The sequence below is a fragment of the Martes martes genome, assembly GCF_963455335.1.
Source record: "Martes martes genome assembly, chromosome: 9".
In the NCBI taxonomy this organism is placed as follows: Eukaryota; Metazoa; Chordata; class Mammalia; order Carnivora; family Mustelidae; genus Martes; species Martes martes.
Genome location: NC_137896.1, coordinates 26248149 through 26275951, shown reverse-complemented (window position 1 = coordinate 26275951; position 27803 = coordinate 26248149). Strand labels below are relative to the sequence as shown.

Genomic DNA, 27803 nt, shown 5'->3' with positions numbered 1-27803 from the left:
TTCCCAGCTCAGAGCATCTCGCTGGGGCATCTCGCCTACCAGCCAAGGGTCCCGAGGAGGGCTGACTTTCTGCTTTTCACAGTCCTCAGGAGAGGTTCGAGGATGCGGGAGTGTCCCATTCCAAGTCCCACCCCACACCGCGACCAGCTGGTTGCGGGACTAGGGCGCGACGTCCCTCCGGAGTCTGGAGAAGCGTGCGCGGGCACGGGGGCGGAGCCAGGCCAAGGGGCGTGTCCGCGACGCTTGCTCAAGGCGCGTGGCGGGGAGGGGCTGCGCGCTCCCCGCTCACCACGTGTGAGCCCGCTCGGGCACCGCGGGCCTTGTGCTGCCCCCGGGGGAGGTCACCTTCACGGCGCCATCGGCCTGGGCGATGGGAGGGGGCGCTGAGGTCTCGCCCCTGGAAATCAGGAGCTGGGCGGGGTCGGGATCAGGGTCTCTAAAGTGGAATTCCGTTGGGGTGTAGTGGGCACTGTGCGGGGCGGAGGGTGGAGGGTGAAAGCCTGGAGGCAGACCTCACCCACCACCGGGCGGGTGGGGACAGAGCCCAGCAGGAGGGTGTGGGGCGGGGAGCACGGGCTGAGGTGCGGCTCTGCAGACGCGGGGGGCGGGGTGATGCTCTTGGGTGCCCGGGAGGGAAATTGGAGCGTGGCGGGAGGGAGGGGGCGACTCTTAAAGGCACAGGGCGCTCGGAGGGCGAAGGCCCTGCTCCCGACCAAATGGTTCTTCCGCAGATGTGCTGGACCCTGAGATTTGGAGATCCCCCGGGTTTGAACCTTCAGAATGGGAACTTGGCCCGTTCAATCCTCCAGAGTCAGAATTACTGTATTCGCATCCAAGTGCCTCCCTTTCCTTCTTGAAGTGGGAAAAAGCGGTTTCTCCCTCATATGGTTGTTGTACAAGTTAAACGGGATAATGGCTGCGAACAAGTCCCTGATACCTAGTAAATGTTCAATAAATATTAGTTATCTGGGACTCTGGGCACTAACAACGTAGAGACACTAACATAGTAAAAATGGCGGGGTGTGGATGTATTTATTTCAAGAAAGATATCCAAAGTAGTCATGGGAAAATTAAAGGTTTTTTTGAATTTTCTAACACTTTTACACTTTCTCCATGTAAGATGGCGTTTTATTCTAAATGACACGAAGGCATGGCCATCTTTTCAGTGCTTAAGAACTCTCAAAGGTCTATTCTGGCCTTTCGGTGGCTGCTATTATTCTAAGGGTTTCAGGGGACTGGCCTCCTGGATGTTCCTCAGATACGGAAGGCTTGAGCCCACCTTAGGGCCTTCGTACATGCTATCTCTTTTGCCTGGAAAAATTTTCACCCCATCCCCTCATGGCTCACGCATCTCGTTCTAGCCTCAGCTTAGGTGGATTCTCCGGAGAGGTCTGCCCTGACCACTCTCTGTTGTAGCCCCCCCATTCTCCTGCAGTTCAGGTGCACAGAATCGCTTGTCTGTGGCACATTTTCATCATTGTCCATATTTAACTCACCTTATGTTTGTATTCATTTATACATAATATAATAAAAACTAAGGGGTCCCTGGGTGGCTCAGTGAGCTAAGCATCTGTCTTCAGCTCAGGTCATGATCTCAGGGTCCTGGGACCGAGTTGCCTCTCATTCCGCTACTTGCTAGATGGGGGGTCTGCTTGTCCCTCTCCATCTCCCTCTGCCCCTCGCCCACTTGTGTTCCCTCTCTCTCAAATACATAAATAAAGTCTTCAAAAAAGAAAACAGGGGCACCTGGGTGGCTCAGTGGGTTAAAGCCTCTACCTTTGGCTCAGGTCATGATCCCAGGGTCCTGAGATGGAGCCCTACATTAGGCTCTCTGCTCAGTGGGGAGCCTGCTTCCTCCTCTCTCTCTCTGCCTACTTGTGATCTCTGTCTGTCAAATAAATAAATAAAATCTTAAAAAAAAACTTTAAAAAATAAAAAAGAAAACAGTTAAATCAGCAACCAACACAAGAACTGGGACATTGACAGTAACCAACCTTCTATGAACTCCTTTCCCAACCCTTCTCCTCCCTTCCCTTGCTTGAGGTAATGTCTATCCAGAAACTTCCTTTACATTAAAAAAAGTGGGGGGGGGGGCATGGGGCGCCTGGGTGGCTCAGATGGTTAAATTTCTGCTTTAGGCTCAGGTCATGATCTCCAGGTTCTGGGATGCGGCGCCTCGTCATGCCCCAGAGTGGGCTCCCAGCTCAGTGGGGAGTCTGCTTCTCCCTCTCCCTCTGCCCCTGCCCCACTTGTGCTGTCTCTGTCTGTCTCTCAAATGTATGCATAAAGTCTTTAAAATTAAAAAAAAAAAACACTTAGCAGATTTATGGAGATATAATTCACAGACCATACTATTCAGGCATTTAAAGTATGTGATGCAATGGTATATACACAGAGTTGCGCAACCATCAATTTTAGACTATTTTCATCAGCCCCCAAAGAAACTCTGTGCTTGTTATCCATCTCTCCTCCATCTCCTCTACCTGTACTCTAACCCCCAGCTCTAAGCAAACATTAGTCTACTTTCTTTTTTTTTTTAATATTTTATTTATTTATTTGACAGACAGAGATCACAAGTAGGCAGAGAGGCAGGCAGAGAGAGGAGGAAGCAGGCTGAGCAGAGAGCTCTACGAGTTGCCCTATCCTAGGACCCTGAGATCCTGACCTGAGCTGAAGGCAGAGGCTTAACCCACTGAGACACCCAGGTGCCCCACATTAGTCTACTTTCTGTCTCAGTGGACTTGCTGCACCATCGTAGTGTGTGAGGGTTGTGTGTGAGGGTTGTGATTTCTCCTTTCTCTTACTTTTGAAAATACAGTTTCTTAAAAATATATTGTCTTGCCTTTAGCTTTGTCAAAAAGGTATCATGCTGCATGTAATATTCTGGTACTTACTTTCTCACTCAGTATTACAGTGCTAAGATTCACCTAAAGTATTGCACGCATGTGGGGTTGATTCATTTTCCACTGTGGGGATATGCTACAGTTTTCCTATCTGTTGTCCCATTCATGGACAATTGGATTATTGCCAGGTTTTGCTCTTATGAAGAGTGTTACTGTTACCAATCCTAAATGTGTGCTTGGAAATCAATCATGGAAACTGTGATGGCCACATCTGAGGACATGTGAATGCTAACTTTTACAAGGTAATGTCAAACTTCCCAGTTGCACCAATTAACTTTTTCACCAGCAGCACAGAAGAGATCCTTTTCTTTTTTTTAATCTCTTTTTTTTTTTTTTTTTTTAAAGAGAGAGCGAGAGGGAGCATATGCACATGCTTATGTACGTGGGGAGATTGAGAGGGGATGAAGAGGGAGAGAGAGAATCCCAGGCAGGCTCCATGCTCAGCCCATGGAGGGACTCAATCCCAGGACCCTGAGATCATGACCTGGGTGGAAATCAAGAGTTGGTTGCTTAATCAACTGAGCCGCCTAGGCGCCCCAGAAGAGATCCTTTTCAGCCACATCTTGTCCGAAGTTCGATGTTGTCAGATGTCTTCATTTTTGCCCATCTTTTTGTTTGCTTCATGGCACTTTTCACATTCTGGAATTATTTTATTTGTTCACTTGGTTTTGGCCCATCTTCTCTCCACTGGAACGTAAGACCCAAGAGGGCAGAGATTTTTGTCTGTTTTGTTTTAGGGCTCTATCCCTAGGAGAGTGCCAGGCACATAATAGAGGCTCATTAAATATTTATTGAGTGAATCAAAGGCAGTGTTCTATCGGGAGTATACACTCAAATTCCTATGGGAGCCCTGAGAAGTTGGTAAAATTTTGGAAAGTAAAACCTAAAACTCCAGTCTGCCACTGAGATGTGGAGGTTATCCATGCACACAGGTTACCTTGAGTCCTTTCAGATGGGTGCCCCAGAGTCTGAATTTTGTAGGCCAGAGGTTTTTAAAGCTGGGCTTACCACTGAGCCCTTCAGTGTAGATTGCAATAGGAAGACAGTAAGGTTCTTGAAGAGATGATGACCACCGCTACCCAATGGGCCAGGCCACCATCACCTCTCTTCTGGGCACCTGCCAGCCTTCTTTGTGGTCCCTGCACCCACCAGGTCTCCTTCCATTTCATTCTTTTGCCTGAAGCCAGAGTGATGGTATTTTCTAGTCACGAATCTGATTGTGTGTAAAAGCCCTTAAAGCCCTTCACTGGTTCCCCCATTACTCTCAAGATGAACACTAGGTTTTCATGGGACCCACCAGGCCAAGCTTGATTTGCCCCCACTCACGATCTGATCTCCTTTCCTGCTTTCTTTGTCTTGAACCAGTTTCCAACCACATTAGCGTCTTCAGTTTGTGGGACAAGCTCACAAACTTGAAGTTCCTCCCCACACGGGGTATTGTGAAGTCCATTCCCTCACCCCTTCTAGCACTCCCACCTCTGTCTCCCACCTTATGGCTCTCCTAGCCTTATGTCCCTTCCCTTCTCTTCAGTGTATCTCTTCAGTGGTCTACCTGGGTCATATGACACTCAAGACAGAGAACTTTTTTTTCTTTTTTCTTTTTTTGGGGGGGTGGGTGGGAATGGAGCGGCAAAGGAAGAGGAACAGAGAGAATCCTTTTTTTTTTTTTTTTAAGATTTTATTTATTTATTTGACAGGCAGAGATCACAAGCAGGCAGAGAGAGAGGGAGGGAAGCAGGCTCCCTGCCTAGCAGAGAGCCCGATGTGGGGCTGGATCCCAGGACCCTGGGATCATAACCTGAGCCAAACGCAGAGGCTTTAACCCACTTAGCCAGCCAGGTGCCCCATCTTTTTAACACCTATATCTTCTAAATTACATTATTTACTTTTTTCTTTTCTTTTTATTTTTATTTTGTGAAAAGATTTTATTTATTTCTTTGACAGAGAGACACAGTGAGAGGGAACACAAGCAGGGGGAGTGGGAGAGAGAGAAGCAGGCTTCCCGCTGAGCCAGGAGCCCTATGCAGGCCTCAATCCCAGGACCCTGGGATCATGACCTGGGCTGAAGGCAGACCTGAGAAGGCAGGCCTGAGACATCCCCCAACCCCTTTCTAAAGATTTTATTTATTTGTCAGAGAGAACACAAGCAGGGGAGCGGCAGGCAGAGGGAAAAGCAGGCTCCCCACTGAGTAAGGACCCTGATATAAGACTAGATCCCAGGACCCTGGGATCATGACCTCAGCTGAAGGCAGCCACTTAACCAACTGAGCCACCCAGGCATCCCTAAATGATAATATTTTCAACAATAGTTATAAAATTCAATATATATATATAATAATATATATATATATTTTATAACTATAAAAATAGTTATAAAATTCAATAACACTAATGATAATGGCTGGAAAAGAAATGTAGATGGTGAAAATATTCTTTCTTTGAACTTTTTATGTGTAATCATGTCAGCAAAAACAAACATTACAGTACAAAAAAAGGAAAAGAGTACTGAATCAATAGTTTTCAATTACGCTGATATATTTCTTTGGAAAAAAAAAAAAAAAAGAGGGAAGCCTGGGTGGCTCGGTTGGTTGGGCAGCTGCCTTCGGCTTGGGTCATGATCCCAGGGTCCTGGGATTGAGTCCTGCATGGGGCTCCTTGCTCGGCGGGGAGCCTGCTTCTCACTCTGCCTGCCACTCCCCCTACTTGTGCGCTTTCTCTCTCTCTCTCTCTCTGACAAATAAATAAATAAAAATCTTTAAAAAAAAGAAAAAAATACCTACATAGTGATCTTTTGCAATGATAATTATGTCACATTACGGTTTAAACACAAGAAAACACTTTGAAAATAAAAATCAATTTTAAGATTAAATATATTATTCAAATTCGGTAAAATGTAATTTTATCAGGGGTGCCTGGCTGGCTCAGTCAGTAGAGCATGAAACTCGATCTTAGGATTGTGAATTCAAGTCCCATGGTGGGCATGGAGCCTACTTAAAACAAAACAAAACAAAACAAAACAAAACAACCAATAATTTTATCAAATGAAATTGTAATGTAATGTGGTATAATATAGTGTAACAATACAATTTTACTAAATAATAAAATTTGCAGTTGCCACACTATGGTTCACTCTTTGTTTCACTATAAAGTTTGTTTCACCGAAAGTTTCAGTTGTCCTATTGAATGACAGAAAACTCAAGTTCTGGATCTTCAGCTTCATAATCACCGTGCTATCATTGCTTATTTTGTTTTTGGTTCTTTTGTTGTTTTTTTTAAAAGATTTTATTTATTTATTTGACAGAGAGAGAGAGAGAGAGATCACAAGTAAGCAGAGAGGCAGGCAGAGAGAGAGAATGAAGCAGGCTTCCCACTGAGCAGAGAGCCCGATGAAGGCCCAGATCCCAGGACCCTGGGATCATGACCTGAGCCGAAGGCAGAGGCTTTAACCCACTGAGCCACCCAAGTGGGTGGCTTATTATATTTCTAATAGACAAGGCTAATATATAGAAGACGGAAGTTTTTCTCATTTTAGCAAAATAAAAAGTGAGCAAACTTTTGCCTATCCCCAAATTTTTAAAATGTGTTTTTTTGTTTTGTTTTGTTTTATTTTTGAATGAGACGGGGTTTTGTTTGTTTGTTTGTTTCCACTTCTTTGTGAAATGTCAAAGTCTTAAAAATCCTGCCTGAACACTGGATGGCCAATCCATGAGATGTAGTTTGAAACTCAGAGAAGCACAAGACAGGAAGGAGAGACCAGAACTAGGGACATATTTATGGGGAGAAGAGGACAATGGCAGAGTCATTTTAACAGCACCAGCACAACTGATGGAATGGGGATTAATCACATTGGGAGAAAGAAGGGGAAAATGACTGGATGGGGGAGGGGATTTGATCTGGGAGCAGGTGCTGCCTGGTGACTCTGAAATCACACAGCACTGGTACATCTTGTCATCTCCTGGAGTCTAATCTTTACCCCTACAACCTGACTCTAAAATTCATTAGACTTTTTCCTTTGGCAGTGACCATATTGTTTATGATGAAAGGGATACTATTAATAATTATGCTGGAAGAACAGAAATAAACTGAGACGACCAGGGTAAATCAGGAAGTAGGTCATCCTCATCTTATTGGCTAAATGTAGGGGACGCCCTTTGATGACTCAGAATTCTGTCAAGCATTCCAGATACTGGGGTTTTAAACAATCAATGTGTCCAGGATTTGAAGTAAAAATGTATTCAATATAATTAGTCTTTAGGGAGTTGTTTCAACTCATTAGTTTCCATTTTCTTATCTGCAAAATGGGAGAGTATAATAGTTCAGGACATGGGACATGGTAATGGTTCAGTGAGTGGTAGCTATAACAAAAGCAACAACAAATATACTCTTGTGTGTCTTCTCTTAAAAAAAAAAAAAGGCACAGGGGCGCCTGGGTGACACAGTTGGCTAGGCGGCCAACCCTTGGTTTTGGCTCAGCTTATGATTTAGGGCAGTAAGATCAGCCCCAGTTGGGTTTTGCACTCAGCATGGAGTCTGCTTAAGTTTTTCTTTCCCTCTGCCCACCACCATACTCCTTCTCTCTCTAGAATGAATTTTTTTCATTCTAAATTTTTTTTAATTTATTTATTTGTTGAGAGAGAGTGAGGATGAGAGAGATCACAGAGGGAGAAGGAGAAGCAGAATTGCCATTGAGGAGGGAGCCTGATGTGGGGCTGGATCCCAGGACCCTGGATCATGACCTGAGCTGAAAGCAGCTCCTTAAACAACTGAGCCCTCCAGGCACCCCAAATCAATCTTTTTTTAAAAATTTTTTTAAAGAAGGCACCAAAAGCAAAACTATGGAGATAGTAAAAAGACCTGTGGTTGTCAGGGTTTGAGGGAGAGAAGGTTGAAGAGGTGAAGCACAGAAGACTTTTTGGGGTGATGGAACTCTTCTGTATGATACTATAATGTTGAATCCATTACGCATTTGTCAAAACCCATAGAAGTGTACAACACAAAGGGTAAATGCTAATGCACGAGAGTTTAAAAACAACAACAACACTTAAAGCATCTGGAGAATCTCAAGATGGAATGCAGAATGTAATGAAACATTCAAATTATATTACAAATGTCTAAGACAATCCCACCAAAGAGGGTGGGAAAAGGGCGCTGACTTAAGTAACTTCAGAAATGAGTGGATCCTGTAAAACTAAAAGCAAAAGAAAGTGTACAAAAGTACTGCACTCTAGTTGATAAAGTTTTCCACAAGGGTATGGGTCAGCAATGCTGATGCTGCTGTACATGTACACGGGACTTGAACAATTAGGTAAATAGATGGTGGATCGTGGGAGCCAGGTTTCTCACTGTTGGAGTGGGAATTTACAGATAAGGGAGGAGAGAAGGCTATAATGATTCATGTGGTAATGGATTAGAGTTGGAAATATAAATATGAACTCATGTTTGGTTTAATATAGATACAGACAGTTACATACAGAAATGTTTATAGATAGTGTTTACACACAGGTTAATATATACACATATATTTCTTTGTTCTTTTTTTTAAGATTTTATTTATTTATTTGACAGACAGAGATCACAAGTAGGCAGAAAGAGAGGGGGAAGCAGGCTCCCTGCCAAGCAGAGAGCCCAATGCGGGGCTCAATCCCTGGACCCTGAGACCACGACCCGAGTCGAAGGCAGAGGCCCAACCCACTGAGCCACTCAGGCACCCCTATTTCTTTGTTCTGTTAGTTGAGAAGGCTTAAAAGAAAGGACACCTTAATAGCAATGAGCACACTTAGCATCCAGATCTTGATTTCTAATACCATTCTCCAATGGGAGGAATCAGGGCTTTTGAGAAACAGCTAGTTCTAGACCAGGGCAGGAAATATGCAAGAAAAGCCTGCGGTGTCATATAGTGCCAGAAAGAAGGAAATGCCCAAGAACAACAACAGTAAGAAGAAAGGACACACAAAGATGGGGGCATGTATAAGGGACACAGGAGTTACCTGAGCTCCTAAAGGCCAAAGCTGGAACACTTTGAGCAATAAAATTGGATTATAACATAAAGTATGAAATAAATACCTGTGAGTCCATACTGATATAAATAAATAACTGAATAAGTAAGTAGAAAAGACAAATCTTCACTGCAGAAAAATTCCAAATAACTTACGTAGATACTCTCCTCTCAAGGAGGGGTGGAACATAACTCTCCATCCTTAGGTTGGGCTGAGCATAGTCACTTCCTTCCAAAGAGGACAGTGTGAAAAAGGATAAAAGAAAAGTAACTTTTCAGTGGAGAAACCTGACAAACTCCTTTTCAGCCAGCTAATCAAGGTTAACACCAATAGTGGTAAGTCATGTCTGAGAAACTGCCAGAGCCCAGAGGAACCAAGGCATTATGGGATAAATGAGATCCCATCCTGGATGGGATCCTGGCATAGAAAAAGACATCAGGTAAAAACTAAGGAAATATGGATAAACTATGAACTTTAGCTACTAATAATGTATCAGTATCAATTTATTAATTGTAACAAATGTATCATGTGAATATAAAATGTTAATAGAGGAAACAGGGTGGGTGGGGGATAAAGAACTTTGTATTATCTTCACAATTTTTCTATAAATGTAAAACTGTTCTTAAAAATAAAGTTCATTTTTGGGGCACCTATGTGACTCTGTTGGTTAAACTTCACACTCTTGATCTCAGGGTCCTGAGTTCAAGCCCTGTGTTGGACTCCACGCTAGGCATGGAGCCTACTTAAAAAAAAAAAGAAAATAAAACTTTGCAAAAACAAAATAAGGTTATTTTTTAAAATAACATTAAAATTTTTTTTAAAAAATTTTATTTACTTATTTGACAGAGACACGGCGAGAGAGGGAACACAAACAGGTTGAGTGGGAGAGGGAGAAGTGGGCTTCTCAAGGTGCAGAGAGCCAGAGGTGGGGCTGGTTCCCAGGACACTGGGGTCATGAGCTGAGCAGACATTTAACGGTTGAGCCACGCAGGCGCCCCTGACGTAAGGTTTTAAATACACATTTAGTTTATTTAGACTTTAGAGTGTCAAAGCCATTACACAACCTACCTTGAAAATGGGATTTCTTCAGTGGATTAAAATAAATATTCATTTATCCTACAGTTTCACTACGTTTCGAATTCAGGCAGGAGTTTAAACTGATTAAAAGTCGGCTTCCAGTTACTTGGGTCAATGTCTCATGAACTCAGCATCAAAAGCACAGCATCTTTACTTTGTATGTATTTGAAATACAAACAAGGGAAGATGACTGGTTCCTTGATCATTTTAAATTAAATGAGAATACCTATAATGAAAGAAATCCACATAGAGCAGATATCATCCCCATTGCCTGCATTTTCACTGCCTCAAATTGTTTAGTACAGAATGACATATATTGTTGTGTAATTGGAACAATTTCGTTCTCCTTAAATAAAATACCAGTCAAAGATCATTCAGGCTGCAACTGACAGAGGCGTTACTACTAGTTCCTTCTAATTTAGAGAATTCCTTTTTTTTTTTTTTTTTTTAAATCGAGTCTTGTTCCTACGGTGAAGCTAGAGGGAGAGCGGGGTCGAAGCTCATTGGTGGTGTGCCTGGGCCGAGGGCAGGGCTCTAAGCCAAGGGACCTGCCCATTGGTGGGCTGCCGGGCCGCTGAGGGGCGGGGGCGCCTGGGATGGAGCTCGAAGCCCATTGGCTGCGTCGCTGGAGGATGGTGTAATGGACCGCCAAGGCTTGTGCAGCCGGTTTCTACGGCAACGGAGGCTTGAAAGAGCCACTCAGATTTCGGCGTTCGCCCCCAACTCCCCCTTCCGGAGGGGGCAGGGCGGCCTGGATTTGAGGGCCGGAGAAGGAGACGTGGGGGCTGGGAGTTAAGGGGACAGGGCCTTCCTCTGACCAAAGCTACCTAGCAAAGCAACAGTGGAACTGAGTTCGAGGAACTTGGGTGCGTGCTCACCGGGGGGAACAATCAGCCAAACAGAAAGCCATTAAGAAGAAAGAGAAAAATGACATAAAATTCTACCCGCCCCTGACTTTTTCATTGGTAATGTTTTGCATGTGAACGAGCACAAAGCCTGGCACAGAGTAGGAACTCAATATTCAATGGAAGGGAGGAAGGGAGGAAGGAAGAGAAAGGAGAGATGGGGGTGGGGGTGGGGGGAGGATCCTTGATGTGGGCAACGTGGCGTGAGACAAAGTGCCCGCCCTATTGGGCTGAAGTTCCACAGACAGACCCCGAGAACTGATGGAGTATGACGGCCTCAGAAGGAGAGAGGGGTCGCCTGGTGCGCTGGCACGAGGGAGGGGGAGGCACGCAGGATCGTGACTGGGTATTTGGAAGACCTGACTGTGCAGTAAGACTCCCTGGGTTCACATTCCCGCTGGCTTTGCCACTCGCCAGCTGCCAGGGCTCCAACTCTCCAGATCCCAGTGTCTTTGTGTTTGGGGAATAATAATACTTCATTGAGTTGGCGTCAGAACTGAGTCGAGATAATGCATGTCAAGTTCTTAATACAATGCCTTGAGACATCCTAAGCGTGCAATCACCAGTAGCTGTTTTCATAATTGAAGAGGGGTGGGATCTGCCTAGGCAGAGAGAATGGGGCGCTTATATGGTTACTGGGTAAGGAGGGAGTAGGGAGGAGCTGTGTGGAAATCCTACAAAAGAGACCAGTTTAGATGTCATAGGGAAAATCATGGCAGATGATAGCCGGAGGGCAAACAGGAGAAAAATAAGGAGGGGTAGCTACTGTTCACTGAGGGCCTGGCACTCTGCCAAGCCCTTTGCATGAATTGTTTCATTTCATTTTCTCACCATCCCTGATGAGGCAGTTACCATTAAACTCATTTTTTTTCTGGTAAGAAAACAGGCCCAGAGAGGTTATGTGGTTTGTCTAAGCTAAGAAGTGACAATCAAACAGAGGCATTTGTGGGGCCTGGGACGAGGGTACAGTTGGAGGTCCGCATATCTCTAAAGAGTTAGAAGTTATACATCAACCTAATGTGCCGAATGCAATATGTTTTCTTCTCCTTCTTGACCAATATACCCTCAAAAAAACCTGGAAGGCAGGTTCAAATTAGAATTCCAGGACCCTTGGAGTTCTGTGCCAGAATGTGTTGGTCCAAGGAGAGCAACTGGATTCTGCGTCCTGCCCTTGTCCAGCTACCTCCCATCCCATCAGTGAGGGACCCAGCTTGTGTGAGTGGACAGCCCAGCCGCCACATCCAAGCTGTCTCTTGGAAACTGCTACTTTGAAAACTAAGCCTCTGGTCTATAAGGTGTGCATTAGGCAGTGTACTTTGCCCTCAGCTGAGAGGGACCCAGGGATGAGACCCATGAAGGCTCTGCAAATGAGCTTAGGAATATTTTGGAAGGGAATTCTGGGGTCTCAGGAAATGTTCTAGAAAGGGAGGACACAAACTCGGTGTTGGGGGCAGTTCCTCTTGTACCTAGAGAATCTTCACTCCACCTCCTGAGGAGGAGAAATCAGGTCTCAGGCCAACAGCTACTCTTGCTGTGATGAGAGAGTATTAAGGTCGGGCATTTGGACTCCAGGAACCAGGTGCTCTCTCCTGTGCCTCCCTGTGCCAGGGGACACAAGGGCTGTCTCAGGGATATGCCTTCAGAGAACTAGGGGAGGATGGGGCTGACCACTCAGGCTGAAGGAAACCCTTAATCAAAAGTGAGAACACAAAAGGAGTGAGCTTACTTTTTAAAGATGAAAGAAGAAGCCATTTTCAGTATAGAATCAGTGCAGGTGTGGTAAGAGATATTTTGAGTATCATTAAAGAAGGACAAGTAGAGGGGTGCCCGGGTGGCTCAGTTGGTTAGGTGCCTGTTCTGTTAGTGAACTCAGGGTGGCAAGATTGAGCCCCACCTCCAGACCCCGAGGCCAGCTCTGCACTCAGCTGGGAGTTGGCTTGAGATTCTCCTTCTCTCCCTCTCCTTCTGCTCCTTCCCTCCCACATACATGCTCTCTCTCTCTCTCTCTCTCAAATAAATAAGTAAATAAATAAATCTTTTTTTTTGAGAGATAGAGAGGGAGAGCATGGGGGGGAGGAGCAGAGAGAGAGGGACAAGCCTACCCTACCCTGAGCGTTGAGCCTGACATGGGGCTCTATCCCAGGACCCTGAGATCATGAGGAAACCAAGGAAACCAAGAGCCAGACATTCCACTGACTGACCCACCCAGGCACCCCAATAAATAAATCTTAAAAAAAAAAAAGGACAAATAGACAAAATGTCTTCATCTGTAGCCTTAGCCAAGTAATTTCTAGATCATTCATGCAAATGAACACTTATTGGGCTTCTACGATGTACCACGCACAGTGCTAAATGCTAGGCTATAACCAAGAGCAAAAAAGCCCTGGTCCCTCTCCTCGGGGAGCTCAAAATTGAGAGACAGAGACAGATATTAATAAAGCCATGGCATAAATAAATATACCATTGTACTTGCAAGGAGCTGCTGAAATGACACGGCAGAGTGTGAGAGGGTCTCCTCTAGAAGATTAGGGGAGGCTGCAGGCAGGAAGTGGCATTAGAGCTGAGCACCAGGAAAGGTAAGAGTTAACCATGGGTGAATTCCTGGAATGACTAGCAGGAGCCCAGCCAGGGTGAGGGGGTGAGGCCCAGAAGAGGCAGGGCTCCAGCAGGGCCTGGTGGGCCCCAGGGAGGACACAAAGTCTTTGAAGGTCTTTAAACGGGGGAGTTATGTGATCAAATTTCATTCTGGGGACTGTTGTCGTGGATTGAAGGAGACCAAGCTAGGAAGCAGGGAGAGCAGTAAGTGTGCTGTTCTAGGGTCTTAAACTTTCCCATCAAATTTTTTTTTATTTTTAAAGACAGAGGAAATGGACTCCAGTCTCTGCAGAGTCTACAGGAATTTCTTTGAAGTCTTGTGTTGTATTTTGCACTTATTTTTGTTGTTAGTTTTTTTTTTTTTCTGCCAGAGATAACACATGAAATAATTTTCTTTTAAATTTTATTTATTTATTTGACACAGAGAGAGAGAGAGCGAGAGCACAGGCAGGGGGAGTGGGAGAGGGAGAAGCAGGCTCCCCGATGAGCAGAGAGCCCCATGCGGGACTCCATCCCAGGACCCTGGAATCATGAGCTGAGCAGGAGGCAGACGCTTAACCAACTGAGCCACCCAGGCACCCCAACACATGAAATAATTTAAACAAAACAAAACGAAACCTCTAGGGACATACTGTAGAAAATAAATTTTCCTTTCATTCCATACGCCAAATATCCAGTTCTTCTAAGAAGCTACAATAGTTGGGGCACCTGGGTGGCTCAGTCGGTTAAGCTGCTGACTGTTGATTTTGGCTCAGGTCATGATCTCTGGGTCCTGGGATCAAACCCCCAGTCAGGCTCCACGCTCAGTGGGGAATCTGCTTGGGGATTCTCTCTCCCTCTGTCCTCCACCCCCCACAGGCATTCTCTCTCTCTCAAATAAATCAAGGAAGCTTTTTTTTTTTTAGATTTTATTTATTTATTTGAAAGAGAGCAAGAGAACAAGGCATGGGGGGGTTGCAGAGGGAGAGGGAGAAGTGGGCTCCTCTCTAAGCAGGAAGCCCAATGTGGAGCTCGATCCCAGGACCCTGGGATCATGACCTGAGCCAAAGGCAGCGGCTTAACTAACTGAGCCACCCAAGCACCCTTAAATAAATAAATCTTAGAAAAAAAAGAAACTACAGCAGTTACCAATTTCATTAATAGCCTTCCAGAATTATTCTATATATAAACAAGCATGTGTACATATTAATTCCATAATCTTCAAACACAATATGTATGTCAAATCATTACATTGCACACTTTAAATATTTTACAATTTGTCAATTATAACTCACTGAAAAAATGAAAAAGTTAGTTAGAAATTTTAAACAGTAACATACCATATCTTACTTTGTTGACTTTATTTTCTTTTAAAGGTTTATTTATTTATTTATTTATTTGAGAGAGAGAACGATCTAGCTATAAATTCATTTCCTATAAGTGAATGTTGTGTTAATGACTATGTGGATTTTTAAAAATTTATTTACTTTTTAAAAGATTTTATTTATTTATTTGACAGAGAGATCACAAGCAGGCAGAGAGGCAGGCAGAGAGAGAGGGGAAAGCCCTCTGAGCAGAGAGCCTGATGCAGGGCTCGATCCTAGGACCCTGAGATCATGACCTGAGCCGAAGGCAGAGCCTTAACCCTCTGAGCTACCCAGGTACTCCAATTATGTGAATTTTAAATTTTGATAGATCATGCCACACTTTTCCAAAAATATTAGTCCGTGTTTTTATTTATTTATTTATTTATTTATTTATTTATTTAGCTCGGGTGCACAGAAGGAGAGGGAGAATCCTGAGGAGCCTCCACCCCCAGCTCAGAGCCTGACTCAGGGTGGATCCCACAACCCTGAGATCATGACCCCAGCTGAAATTAGGAGTCAGACGCTCAATAGACTGAGGCACCCAGGCTCCTCCCATGTTTTACTTTAAAGCTCTGTAAAGTTTGCATTCTCCTCTGTATTATATCTGTGTTTATTTTCATGAAACATGACCTCCCCCAAATAGTCTCAGGCTGACGATCCAGTAAGTGGCACTGTATGGACTCATCGGCTTTGGACATGTCTGGTACGCTCTCATGAGACCCCGCCTTAAATTTGGTATAATCTGAGCTCTGTTCACCCACAGCTTCCTCTTGTACCACTCCACCCTCCATCATCCTGAACTCCTACCTGGAGGTGACAAGAGCAGATGTGATGGGCATTCTGGCTGAGAATGAGGTCCCAAAGGAGTTCAGGAGCTTCTTGCGAAAGGAGTGGGATGTTAGGTTGACTCCCTAGAGCTATAGGGAGCACTGGATTGGAATTTTAGGAAGATTGTTCCTTGGTTGGTCTCCTGCTGCCATCATTCTGCCTCTAAAAGGCTTTCATCAGTGACCTCCCCATTACTCAGTCCAGGGATGCTCTTCAAGCCTGACTTTGCTTGATATTTCTCAAAGCCAATTTTACTCGATCTCTTGCAGGACTCGATCCAGTTGTTAATCCCTCTGATGGCAACTTTCTTTCCTTGGTTTGTATGTCTCTCCACTCTTGTTTCCCTTCTCCCTTCTGGCTGTCCTTTATTAGTGTGTCACAATATCCTTTTCCATCGGGGAAGACTCACGTGTCAGAGCCGCTTACGGTGTGATCCAAGTTGCTATACTCTTTCTCCCCCAAGCTTTTTCTCATGACCCATTAGGAGGCTGTAAAATCAATTTAATGGGTTGTGTAAGGATTTGTAAAAGAATGAAGCAATAGAATGGAAAATGTAGGGCACATCACCCAAAGGGTTAATGTTATTTCTTTATATACATATACACTGGTTTCTTTATATATAAGTACATATATGCATATGTCTGATGGCCATAGTATAAAATGTCTCTCTTACTGTAGGATGTAGTTAAAAAGTTTGAAGTTCATTCCTATAGAACTTCTGTTTCTTTCTCTGGCCCAGAACTCTCCTTAGAATTTAAGACCTGTGTTAAACCACCTATTCCATACCTTTCTTCAGACATTCTGTGTGTCCCAAATCGGCCTCAAGACCTTCTTCTCAAACTTTATACTTTTTTTTTTTTTTAAAGGTTTTATTCATTTAGGGATGCCTGGGTGGCTCAGTGGGTTAAGTGCCTGTCTTCAGCTCAGGTCATGATCCCAGGGTCCTGGAATCAAGTCCCATGTCAGGCTCCTGGCTCAGCTCCTTGCTCAGTTGCTCTCCCTGGTTGCTCTCTCTCTCTCTCTCTCTGCCAAATAAATAAATAAAATCTAAAAAAAAAAAAAGATTTTATTTATTTATTTGAGAGAGCAAGAGAGAAAGCATGAGTAGGGGGAGAGACAGAAGAAGAAGGAGAAGCAGACTCCTTGCTGAGCACAGATTCCAATGTGGGGCTCAATCCCAGGACCCCGAGATCATGACCTGAGCTGAAGTCAGCTGCTTAACTGATTGGCACCCGTGGGACCCCTGCCATTCTTTATACTTGGGGTCCTGCTGAAATATCATCCTGAATGATATTTTAATTTTTATTTTTTATCGAGCAGGCTCCACACCAGCATGGAGCCCAACATGGGGGATGAACTCACGACCTTGAGGTCAAGACCTGAGCTGAGATCAAGAGTTAGATCCCTAACTGGCTGAGCCACCCATGGGCCCTCTGAATTATCTTTTAAAAATTTTAAAAATTCAACGCCAATCATGTCTCTTCCTTGCTTAAAAATCTTTTAGTGTCTCCTCATCATCATTCTTAGATTCAAATTCTAAACATGGCTGACCAAATCCCGAGGATCTTCAGCCTTATTTTGTACCATTGTACAAAATACAATGTATACATTGTATTTTGTATACATTGTGCCTCTCTGCGGTGGCCACACTAGCTGTTCTGGATAGGGGTAGTTGGCAGATGGCCTCCATTCCCACTGTTTTTTGTTTGTTTTTTTAATTCTACCCCCAACGTGGGGCTTGAATTCACTACCGGGAGATCAAGAGTCACAGGCTTGGGATGCCTGCGTGGGTAAGTGAGTTGAGCACCTGCCTTCAGCTCAGGTCATGATCCCAAGGTCTTTGGGAGTGGGGGGCACCTTGCTCAGTCAGAGAAGCCTGCTTCTCTCTCTGCCTGCCAACCACCCTGCTTGTGCGTGTGCTCTGTTTCTCTGACAGAAAAAAAAAAAAAAAAAAGAAAGTCACAGGCTCATGGGGTTCTTGGCTGGCTTAGTCGGAGAAGCATACAACGCTTGGTCTCCGGGTCATGAGTTTGAGGCCCATGTGAGGTATAGAGATTACTTAAATAAATAAAACTTAAAAAAAAAAAAAAAAGGAAGAAAGAAAGAAAGAAAGAAAAAGTCGCAGACTCTACCAACTGAGCCAGCCAAGTGCCCTGATTCCCACTGTTCATGTGCCTTCCTGTGCTACACATGCTGGAAAGCTAAAACACTTCCTGATTCCCCTGCAGCTCGAGCTCCAGCAAGTAAATAGATTTGCATGAGGTTTGAAGGTGGAAGTCAGGCAGAAGTCAAATAGTTTTGGCTGTTTCTGCTCCTAAGTAAGGTTGTGGAGACACTGGTTGGTGTCCTGTCTCTGGCTTCAAAAACTTATTTCATTGTCCTGGCAGTAGAAATGGCAGTGGCCTCCTGATCCCGGCAGCCTGTCCTTGGATGGTAGCTTCAGTAGTGTGTCCTCAAACTCAGCCTTTCCAGTGATGGCTTCCTGGCTCATTTCTATGAGAGGTAGTAGCTCCTTTAGTAGGTCAGTTCAGTAGGGTTCTAGGATTCATTCCTAAGACCCAACCTAGGCCCCATCACTTTCTTCAGTACCTAGAGTGGTTTCTGTTTCTAAATCTGGACTGATAACACTGGGCTTCATTTGGTTTCTAGAACCGGCCATGCCTCCTCTCACCACAGGGTTGTTATGCTTGTTGTCCCTTTTGCCAAGGCTAGTATACCCTTGCCACCTCTTCACCCCCTACCCCATCTCTCAATTAACTGCTTATGTGTATTTTTTATCTCAGTTCAAAGGTTTTCTCTGGCAAGTTATCCCCAACCTCCAAGACCAGATCAGTCTCTGTATGTTTCTTTCAGGGCTTGATCATAGTTTGTAATTATGTCTTTGTGTGCCTCTAGAATTTGAGTCCCAGGGAAGTTGACTATGTTGCTGTATTTCATTGCCAGAAAGAGTTGGCACTTAGTATACATGCTAAGTGGATGGAATGGAGGTGGCCAGACTGGTGGGGGTCAGGACAAAATAAAGCCCCTTAAGTCACACCAACAGGCCCTGGGTCGCCTCCTTTTGGCCTTTTCCCAAGCACATCTTTGGGACTCTACAATCAGCCTGAATACCCTTTATGCTTCGGCCTCTGGGTCTTTGCACAGGCTGTTTGTAATGTATGGATGGCTCTGCACTCTTCACCTGGCTTCTTCATCTTGCAGATTTCCGTCATGACATCATCATCTCTTCAAGGAGACCTGTACTTCAATTCTATCTTTGTATATATTTTTCAGAATATTAAAAAATATTTAATATTATCTTAAAAACTGCTCATTACTTGTCTGCATCTCCCTCTGCAAGTAACTGTCTCATTCAGGGTACACGCAAAGTGCCTTGTGGGAGGGCTTGGCTCTACAAGACCAGTGTTCTAACCCCTGAGCTATAGGGCCTGGGGGCTTGGCTCTAATGGCTCTCAGTATTTGTTGAAAGCCCAATGAAGGAATGCCAGCTAGTCAGCCAGCCTCATTCTGGGGATCTCTGCACACTCCTTAGGAGCCCTTGAACAGTGAGGGATTGTAATTTGGGGGTTGCCAGATCAGGAGAGGAAGCTGGGGGAGGTTTGTTCCATTCCAGCCCATGGCTCTGTCCCCAGACCGCCAGGCAGGAGGCCCTGGAGCAGATCCTGTGGGGGGATGGGCAGGGAAATAGTTTCTTCCTCTGCTCCCTTCAGAAGAGATGGGAGGAGGGAGAGGGGGAGTGCAGAGAGAGGGAAGATTCCTTCCAAGGAGGCTCCTTGGCACAGTGCCTGCTTGGAGGGAGGGCGGGTATGATGAATGCACGGTGAATGCAGGCTTTCTCCCCGCCTTCTGCCTGTGAGGGAGGGAAACCCAAGGCAGGGAAGGGGGTAGATGAGGGGGAGGGATCAAGGAGGGAAGGGTCTGTTAGCTTTGGGAGACAAGGAGGGGCTGAGCTGGCCTGGGCTCCTAAAAGCCAACCAGGCCTCAACTACACCTTATCAGCTCTGGAAATATCCTCAAATCACTGAGTTAGAGAATCAACACTGAGAACTCTAGTTCTTAGGACTGGATCATTTTAGTCTCAGAGCTGAAAATCCTTCAGTCAGTTGTCTGGGGTCTCCATGGGTGGCTTGGAGGAGTGTCAGCTCTGTGGGAAGTTTCCTGGACTCTTTCTTCCTCCTCTAGTACCGGAAGAGATGGCATTTTTAAAAGTCCATCAATACTTTGCATCCAGTTCGTGGGCATTTACAGGAACTCTAAGATGATGAAGCCTTCTGCCTTCCCCATTGTAATCTCCTGAGGCCAGAATCCATCTCTCTCATTTTAGTACAGGTCAGAACTATGGTCTCAAACCTGGCTGCCCATCAGAATTGTTTGAGGATGCTCACTAAAAATATTTTCACTCACACCAGTGATTTTGATTCCTTGGAGCAAAGTTAGGGCTTAAAACCTGAGTTTTTACAATGTGCTAAGTGAGTGTGATGCATACATAGGGTTTAGGTAACAACTCCAAAGGGCTTGGCACAACATAGTAGGTGCTAAGCGTTGCCTGCAGGGGTTAGAAATGTATTTGCAGGGTAAACAAATGATGTGTAGAAATATGGATTGATTGAAGGAGACTCTGTGTACTGGAGCATCTTACACTTTGAAAGGAGAGAGGGCAACGGTGTTAGCAATACAAAAGATAAATATTTATTCAGAACAAAACTTAACAATCGATTTTACATTCTAAGCCACAAGGAAATAGCAAAACATAAAGCAAAGGGAAAACAAAAACTAAAACAAAAGCAGTGTACTGTCTTTTCTACTTTAACTTGATAACACTTAGTTGACCCAATGCCCTCTTGCTTGACCTGTTTTGCAAGCACATTTTAGAGTTAACAGCTTATGATTCCAGGTTAAAATCACCTTTCTCCTGTGAGTCAGGAAATTGTGGATGAGCTCCAGTTTGAGACTTCTCTGGGGTTTCTAGCTATTGAGGCTAAGGAACAAATGTAAACCTCCAGTAGGTTTCCTTATTCAGGAACACCCCCATTTCTAAGTGGTGGCAATGAATGATGTAGGGTAAGGCCCCAAAGGACTTGGCACTTTAATCCAGATAGGATACCCCAGGGAGCAATGAGTACCCTCTAGCTTATGTTCCTTTGTCCCTTCCCTATCTCCCAAGTATTCAGAAGCCCCTGCTAAATCCCTTTCTGCTTCCTCCCCCAGACAATTTCTAGGCATTCCTCTGGGCTCATCATTCTGGAGAGATCAGACTTTCTGGGCCCTCAAGTGTTGAGGAAAATGTTGTGAAGTGTGAGAGGTAGTGGAATGAGCACCGGGCTTGGGGTCAGGGAACTCTACTCTAGGCTAGCTCTGGCACCAGACAGCTATGTGATTTTGACCCAGTCATTTAACCTCTCTGGGCCTGTTCCATCTGTTGGAAATCCAGGGGATTGGTCTAAACCAATTTTTAGGTCCTTTCCAACAAGAAGATTCCAAATTCCATGATTCTGTGAAAAATGGCTTCTGAGCCACTGAACAGCTGTCCCAAAGTCCATGCATTTTAATGCCATAAGAGAGGCCCTTGGCCACCATTCAGAGCTTATTGACTCAGATTACATACACTTCTAACAACACTGGTTTCACAAATTCTCAGACCACATAGATTAGAAGCAGCAAATTAAACCGGGAGGGGAAGAGCTGCAAAAAGTAGACACCCTGACGGAAGCCACAGTCAACAATGTTCTCAATTCAACAAACACTGATGGAGTGCCTACCACGTGGTGGGCCCCGTACCTAGTGCTGGGGCATAAAGATGAGCAAGGCAGCCCAATGGGTGAAAGTCCCGGGAAAAGACAAGGCGTGGGGAGTAAAAAGTACAAAAAAACCCACACAAAAAACCCACACACACAAAAAAACAAAAACAACTCATACAAAAATGAAAACAAAATTTTAAAAAGGGAGAGGCGACACATCTGCACACTACAGTTCTCGGTAGTTACTGATGACAGAGTCACCAATTCAGAAAAGGCTGAAATGGAGTAAACTCGGTTTAAGAAGGCAGAGAGAGATGTCTCTTGTAGGTTTAAAAAGATCTCCTTCGAAAACGTAAAAAATGGTCTAAAAAAAAGTTTTGGCACTTAAGAGGGGTAAGCTGGCTCTGTATTCACCCTGGCAGGCAGGCGGGTGTTCAGTGTCCAGCCACCCCGGTTAGCTGAGCTGCCACGGAATTGTGAACTGCTTTGGGACACTGGGCAAAGGCGTGTCCTCGCTTGCCACAGAGGTTACACACGATGCCCTTCCGACAGTAAGGGCTCAGGTGTCCCTCCTCCCCACACCTGAAGCACCTGTCCTGCGTGCAGCTGCCGCTCATGTGGGTCCGGGAACCACATTTAAAGCACGTCTTGGGCTGCCCCTTGTACCAGCTGTAGCCCCTCTCGGCCCCCAGGAAGAAGGCCCCCGGCAGGTGCCTAACCCCGCCCTCCCCCTGGCGCAGCTCGATCTCACACTTGTACTCCCCGGTCCAGATCCCAAACCTGTCGGTCACTTTCACGGGCACGGCCAGCACATCGCAGTGGCGCTTGAGCCAGGTCACGATGTCTTCCACGTCCACCGTCTCGTTCCGGAAGAGGATGAAGAGCGTCTTCAAGCTGGACTTGCTCCGCCCCAGCACCACAAAGTTCTCCCAGCAGTCCTCCTGCTCGCGCTTCTCCTCGTAGACGCGTAGGAACAGGGCCAGCTTCTCCGCCGAGCGGAAGCTCACGTCGAACTCGCGGCTGCCAGGGATCTGGATGACCGCGAAGATGTCGCTCGGGTCCATGCCGATGGAGCGCAGGATGAGCGCGCCCACAACGAAGTCCCGGGTCGGGCAAGCGCCCTCGTCTCCCTGGAAACAGATGCGCACCAGGAAGCGCCCCTTACCCGGGCCCGCCGCAGGGCCCGACGCCACCGCCTGCTCGTCCTGAGCGGGCCGCTCCGCCGCGTCCTCGGCCGCGCCAGGCCTAGCCGGGCTCGCCATGGCCGCCGCCGCCTCGGCCTTCTTCCTCCGGCCCGGCTCGGCTGCACCCTTCTTCTTGCGGGGGTCCGCCGCCTCGCCGGCCGGGTCTCTCCGCCGACCCTTCGGATCCCCACGGCCGGCCGGGGGGAAGTCGCCGAGGCCCGGCGCCGCCAGGCCCGCGGGGGCGCCGAGCCCGCCGCCCACACCGCTGCCTCCCTCCTCCTCCCGCCGCGGCGGCCGCGACTCGCGGAACTCGCCCTTCTTCTCGGCCAGGTTCTTTACCACCTGGGCCCAGCCCATCTTCTCGCGGCCGCCCTCGGCCTCCTCGCCGCGAGCCGCGGGCCGCGCGGGGGGCAGGAGCTGAGGCCGCCCCCGCTTCCTCTCCTCCTCCGCGCCGCCGCCGGTGGCCATTTTACCTCCTTCCCAGCATCCTCCACTCGCTCCCGCAGCCAAAGGGCGCCCATCCGCGCGCCCGCCCGCCGGGGGCTGTGGGGTTTTGGTGGTTTGTTTTTTTTTTTTTTTTTTGAAATTCGACGCTTCTCTCCCCCGCCCCGCTGAAGGTATTTACCCGCGGCGCGCCGCGGCCAGCGCCGGCCGGGAGCCCCCGGGTAACGGCCGAGCTGCGGCTCCGGCGGCGTGCTCCGGCCCCACCTCCCGGGCGCCAAAGCGGGATGCGCTGCTTGGAACGCGTCCCTGTCCCTTGCGAGGGCTTGGCAGCCCCGGGCCGCGCTCTCGAGGATTCGCTCTTTCGCAAGCGGTCCTCGATTTCATTCAGGCAGCATCGCGAACGGCCCTCGGCCCTGAGGCGGGCCCGAGCGGAGGAGGATGTTCCCCGTTTCGTTTGCTTTTCTATACCTTTTGTGTTTATCCAGAAACAAAACGAAACTGACTCTGCCTCCCAGAGCACACGACAATGCCTTGTTTTTCCAGGGTTGGGTTATGGACATTTTCAAACAGAGAAAGTTGAAAGAATTTTACAGTGGATAGTTTACCTTTAACTTTGGACTATTTTGACTTTCTATCATTAGAATTTTTACTGTGCCTTATCACACTACACCTCTGTCTACAGTCCTTATTTTTTGATACATTTCCAAGTAATACTGCATTATTTTTTAAAAAGACCTCCATCATACTCGTGATGACAATTATAATATATTAAGCTCTTCAGTGCCCGGTACTGTTCGAAGCACATTAGGACATTGCAAGCTTTATCACATGGAATCCTCCAAAACCACACTGTGATTACACCCTTTTTACAGGGGAAAGGGGGCTTGGAGACCGGGTTAGAACACTTGGTGAAGTGGCAGACTTAATAGGCGACCGCGTGAAGCTGGCGTGTATTTCTAAAAGCGCTTGCTTCTGACATTGTGGAGCAAGGCTGTTTCCATTACACTCTCCAGAAAAATCTGGTTAACACCAAGATTCTCGGCTAAAGCTAGCGCTGGACAGAATTTCTTTTCCTCTTTCATTTGTCTCAACTGGGACTTGGGAAGCATTGATAAAATCTGGGTGTCTGAGGGGATGGGTTTAACAATAATACCCTTTGTCAGCTTCGTTTTCTTAATGCAAGTCTGTGTGCATTTCAGGGTGCTTCAGTGACCCTTGTGACTTTAGTGAAAGAAGAGTTGGATTGTGGAGACAGGGAGACCCTAGTGTGAATCTGATTGCTTTGAATCTCAGCCTTGTCACGTGAGACCAATGACCTCAGTTTTTTATAGCTTCAGTTTGCTCATCCATAATGAAGGAATATTAATGTCTACTCTCAGAGGGCTAATGTTGGGGTTCAAGGAGATAGTCTGTGTCAAAGAGCTGGGTCCACAGTGGGTTTCCAGGCAAGGTTATTTTTCCTTCTATTGGTGTTGGATTATTTCCTATTTCTCTGCCATATCTTCTAGTTCTACTTAGCATTACGGAGTCCCTGTGAGTTCTTGGCTTACGATCTTTCGCTTCACCCAGTTCCACATATTGGTTTCAGGGAAAGCTGGCATCTCCAACTCTTGTGCCATTTGGACATTCCAGTTCCCTCACATTATAACTTCTGGCGTGCTTTCCTCCATCTCTTCACTGCCACACATTCCCGTGATCATACTCAGATCACTACCAGAGGCGTCAAACTCTTAGAGTCACATATTTCGCTCTTTTCTTCTTTCTGTTTGCCAGCTCACTGGGAGAACATTTACAAAACCAAACAGAACCTATATAATTTAAAATAATCTCTTCCATTCCTCTTACCCTGCCCTCCCACCCCAGGTGGGAGGATGGGAGGCAATATCATACAAATATCTACAAGATCAGGCAGGTACCTTAAATAAGGACAATGTGCTGAGTGAACTGGAGAGCAAGTCTTCTACCTGCAGGGACAATGACAAGTCAACCCTAGCAGATTATTACTCTCCATAAGTGAGAGCCCGTTGTAGCCAGATACTCCAAATTCTAAAGAGAAAACCGAACTCTATTTTATTTATGGGAAGCATTCTTTCTTCTCCTACAAGGCTGTCTCAGCTATATTTGGATCCTCTGCACAAAATTTAGAATCAGTCTACTAAGTTCCAGGAAACCATTTTTTGGGATTCAATTGGAATTGCATAGAATTTGTACAGAATTGCCATTTTATAATACTAAATTGCTGCATTTATGACCTCACTTGTTGTCTAGTTTATTTAAGTCTTATTATTTTTATAAATTGCAGTAACATTTTATAGTTTTCTTCATAAGGTCTTGCATAGTTAAAAAAATTATTCCAAGGTATAATATGATTTGATTGCTATTGTAAATAATATGTTTAGAAATTACGTATTTGTTATTGGTATTTAAAGGGAATACAATTGGGGCACCTGGATGGCTCAGTTGGTTAAGCGTCTGTCCTCTGCTCAGGTCATGATCCCAGAGTCCTGGGATCACCCTGCATCAGGCTCCCTGCTTCTCCCTCTCCTTGGGTCTGTCACTCCCCCTGCTTGTGCTCTCTCTCTCTCAAATAAATAAAATCTTAAAAAAAAGTACAGGGCATACAATTGAATTTTGTTTAGTAGCAACAATGCTGACATCTTTTAAAATTTCCAGTGGTTTTTAGAATCATTTTGCTTTTCTGTGTTGATAGTTGTATTGTCTGAGTAACAAAGGTTTTGCTCTTTCTGTTCAGATCTTACACTTTTTCTTGCCTTACTGCACTAGCCAGGACCTCTCATATAACCATCATATAGTGGGCATTTTTGTTTTATTTCTGACTACAAAGAGATCTATTTGAATTTTGAAAAGATTTGTGGATTGGGTTCTGGCTCCCTCTGAAATTTCAGTAAGAACATCTTGTATCTTAAGGTTTTGTTGGTATACGTATGGCCATTCCTTCCATCAGTTCCATTTTTCTCAGGTCCATCTAAGATCCTATATTCTCTTTTGGTTATTTTTGGCTTAGTTCTTATTGATTATCACTGCCAGCAATTTCCCCTATGAGTTGGATAAAAGATTGGACATTTATGTGTATATATATATATATATATATATGTACATATATATATTTTTTAAGATTTTATTTATTTATTTGACAGAGATCACAAGTTGGCAGAGAGGTAGGCAGAAAGAGAAGGAAGCAGGCTCCCTGCTGAGCAGAGAGCCTGATGCAGGGCTAGATCCCAGGATCCTGAGATGATGACCTGAGCCGAAGGCAGAGCCTTTAACTCACTGAGCCACCCAGGTGCCCCTGGACATTTATATTTATTTCTCAGTGGATTTCTTTTTCTTTCTATCTTTTTTAAAAAAATATTTAATTTATTTATTCGACAGACAAATCACAAGTAGGCAGAGAGGCGGACAGAGAGAGAGGAGGAAGCAGGCTCCCTGCTGAGCAGAGAGCCCGATGTGGGGCTCCATCCCAGGACCCTGGGATCATGACCTGAGCCTAAGGCTTAACCCACTGAGCCACCCAGGCGCCCCACTCTCAGTGGATTTCTTTAAAAATGGTCAGCCATCCTCCTTAGCACTGTTCCAGCAGTCAGACTGGCCTGTTGTGTAGATCAGGGATCAGGAGCTACAGGGACCAGGCAGAATCCCTGTAAACAAATCAGTCCAGATGGGCACTGAGGCCATCTACAGAGTGGAGCTTGACTCATTTTTGGCAAATTATTGGCATAGAAGGATATCAGAATTGGTCAGTTTGGCACCTCAGTCTAGGTTCTTATTGACAGACTTTTGGAATTGCACTTTTAAAGAATTTTATTTAAACAAATTTTTAAAAAGATTATATTTATTTGAGAAAGTGAGTGAGAGAGAGAGCAGAAGCTGGCCGGGGGGGGGGGGGGGCGGCGCAGCAGAGCAAGAGGGAGAAGCAGACTCTGCTGAGCAGAGAGCCTGATGTGGGGTTCAATCCCAGGACCTTGGGATCATGACCTGAGCTGAAGGCAAGCACTTAACAGACTGTGCCACTCAGGCACCCTGCACTTTTTTTTTTTTTTTTTTTTAAGATTTTATTTATCTTTAGAGAGAGAGAAAGTAGGCAGGGGGCAGAGGGGGACCGAGAGGAACAAGCAGACTTCGGAGCTAAGGGCGGAGCCAACACAGGACTCTATTTCATGACAGAGCTAAAACCAAGAGTCAGACACTCAATCGACTGAGCCACCCAGGCACCCTGGATTTTCACTTAAAAAAAAAAAAAAAAAAAGCTAGTTAGGAGATTGTGGAGGAGGCATGATTTGAGATGGATCTTGAACGAAGAAGCAGATTTTGGAACACAAGACAAAAAAAATCTGTGGGCCGGAATTTGGCAGGCAGGTCTCTTTGTCCTGCATGGTTGTAGTCTGGGTGTGAGAGGAAAGGTGGGTGTGTGTATGTTGGGTGGTGGTAGTAAGAAGTATGATTCCAGATGTACTTTGAAGGTATTGCTGAGACTCGGATGTGGGATGAGAGGTGAATCAAAAGATGAATCAAGGGTGACTCCAGGAAGAGAGTTGTCGTTTTGGGTTGGCAGAGAGAGTTGCATGTTAGAGTTGCCTATTAGGCACCCAAGAAGAGATGCTGAGTAGGTGTTTGGATGTTTGTGGCTGGAATTCAGTGGAGACGTTGGAGATATGAGTATGGGAGGCACCCAGGTAGAGATGGCATCCGAAGTCACAAGTCTGGAAGGGAACTTGAATGGAGTGTGAGTGGATAGAGGAAAAGAGACGTAGAAGAGGAAGAACAAG

The 27803-nt window shown here is 45.7% G+C and overlaps 1 protein-coding gene across 1 annotated transcript; it reads right to left on the bottom strand.

The window, feature by feature from the left end:
• Window positions 1–285: 285 nt before the first annotated feature.
• On the bottom strand, window positions 286–23040 carry ZCCHC3 (zinc finger CCHC-type containing 3; the record flags this gene model as incomplete). Its single annotated transcript, XM_080813604.1, has 2 exons — window positions 286–469; window positions 21971–23040. The coding sequence occupies 2 exons, from the start codon at window positions 23038–23040 to the stop codon at window positions 286–288; spliced, it is 1254 nt and encodes a 417-aa protein (XP_080669730.1).
• Window positions 23041–27803: the final 4763 nt, after the last annotated feature.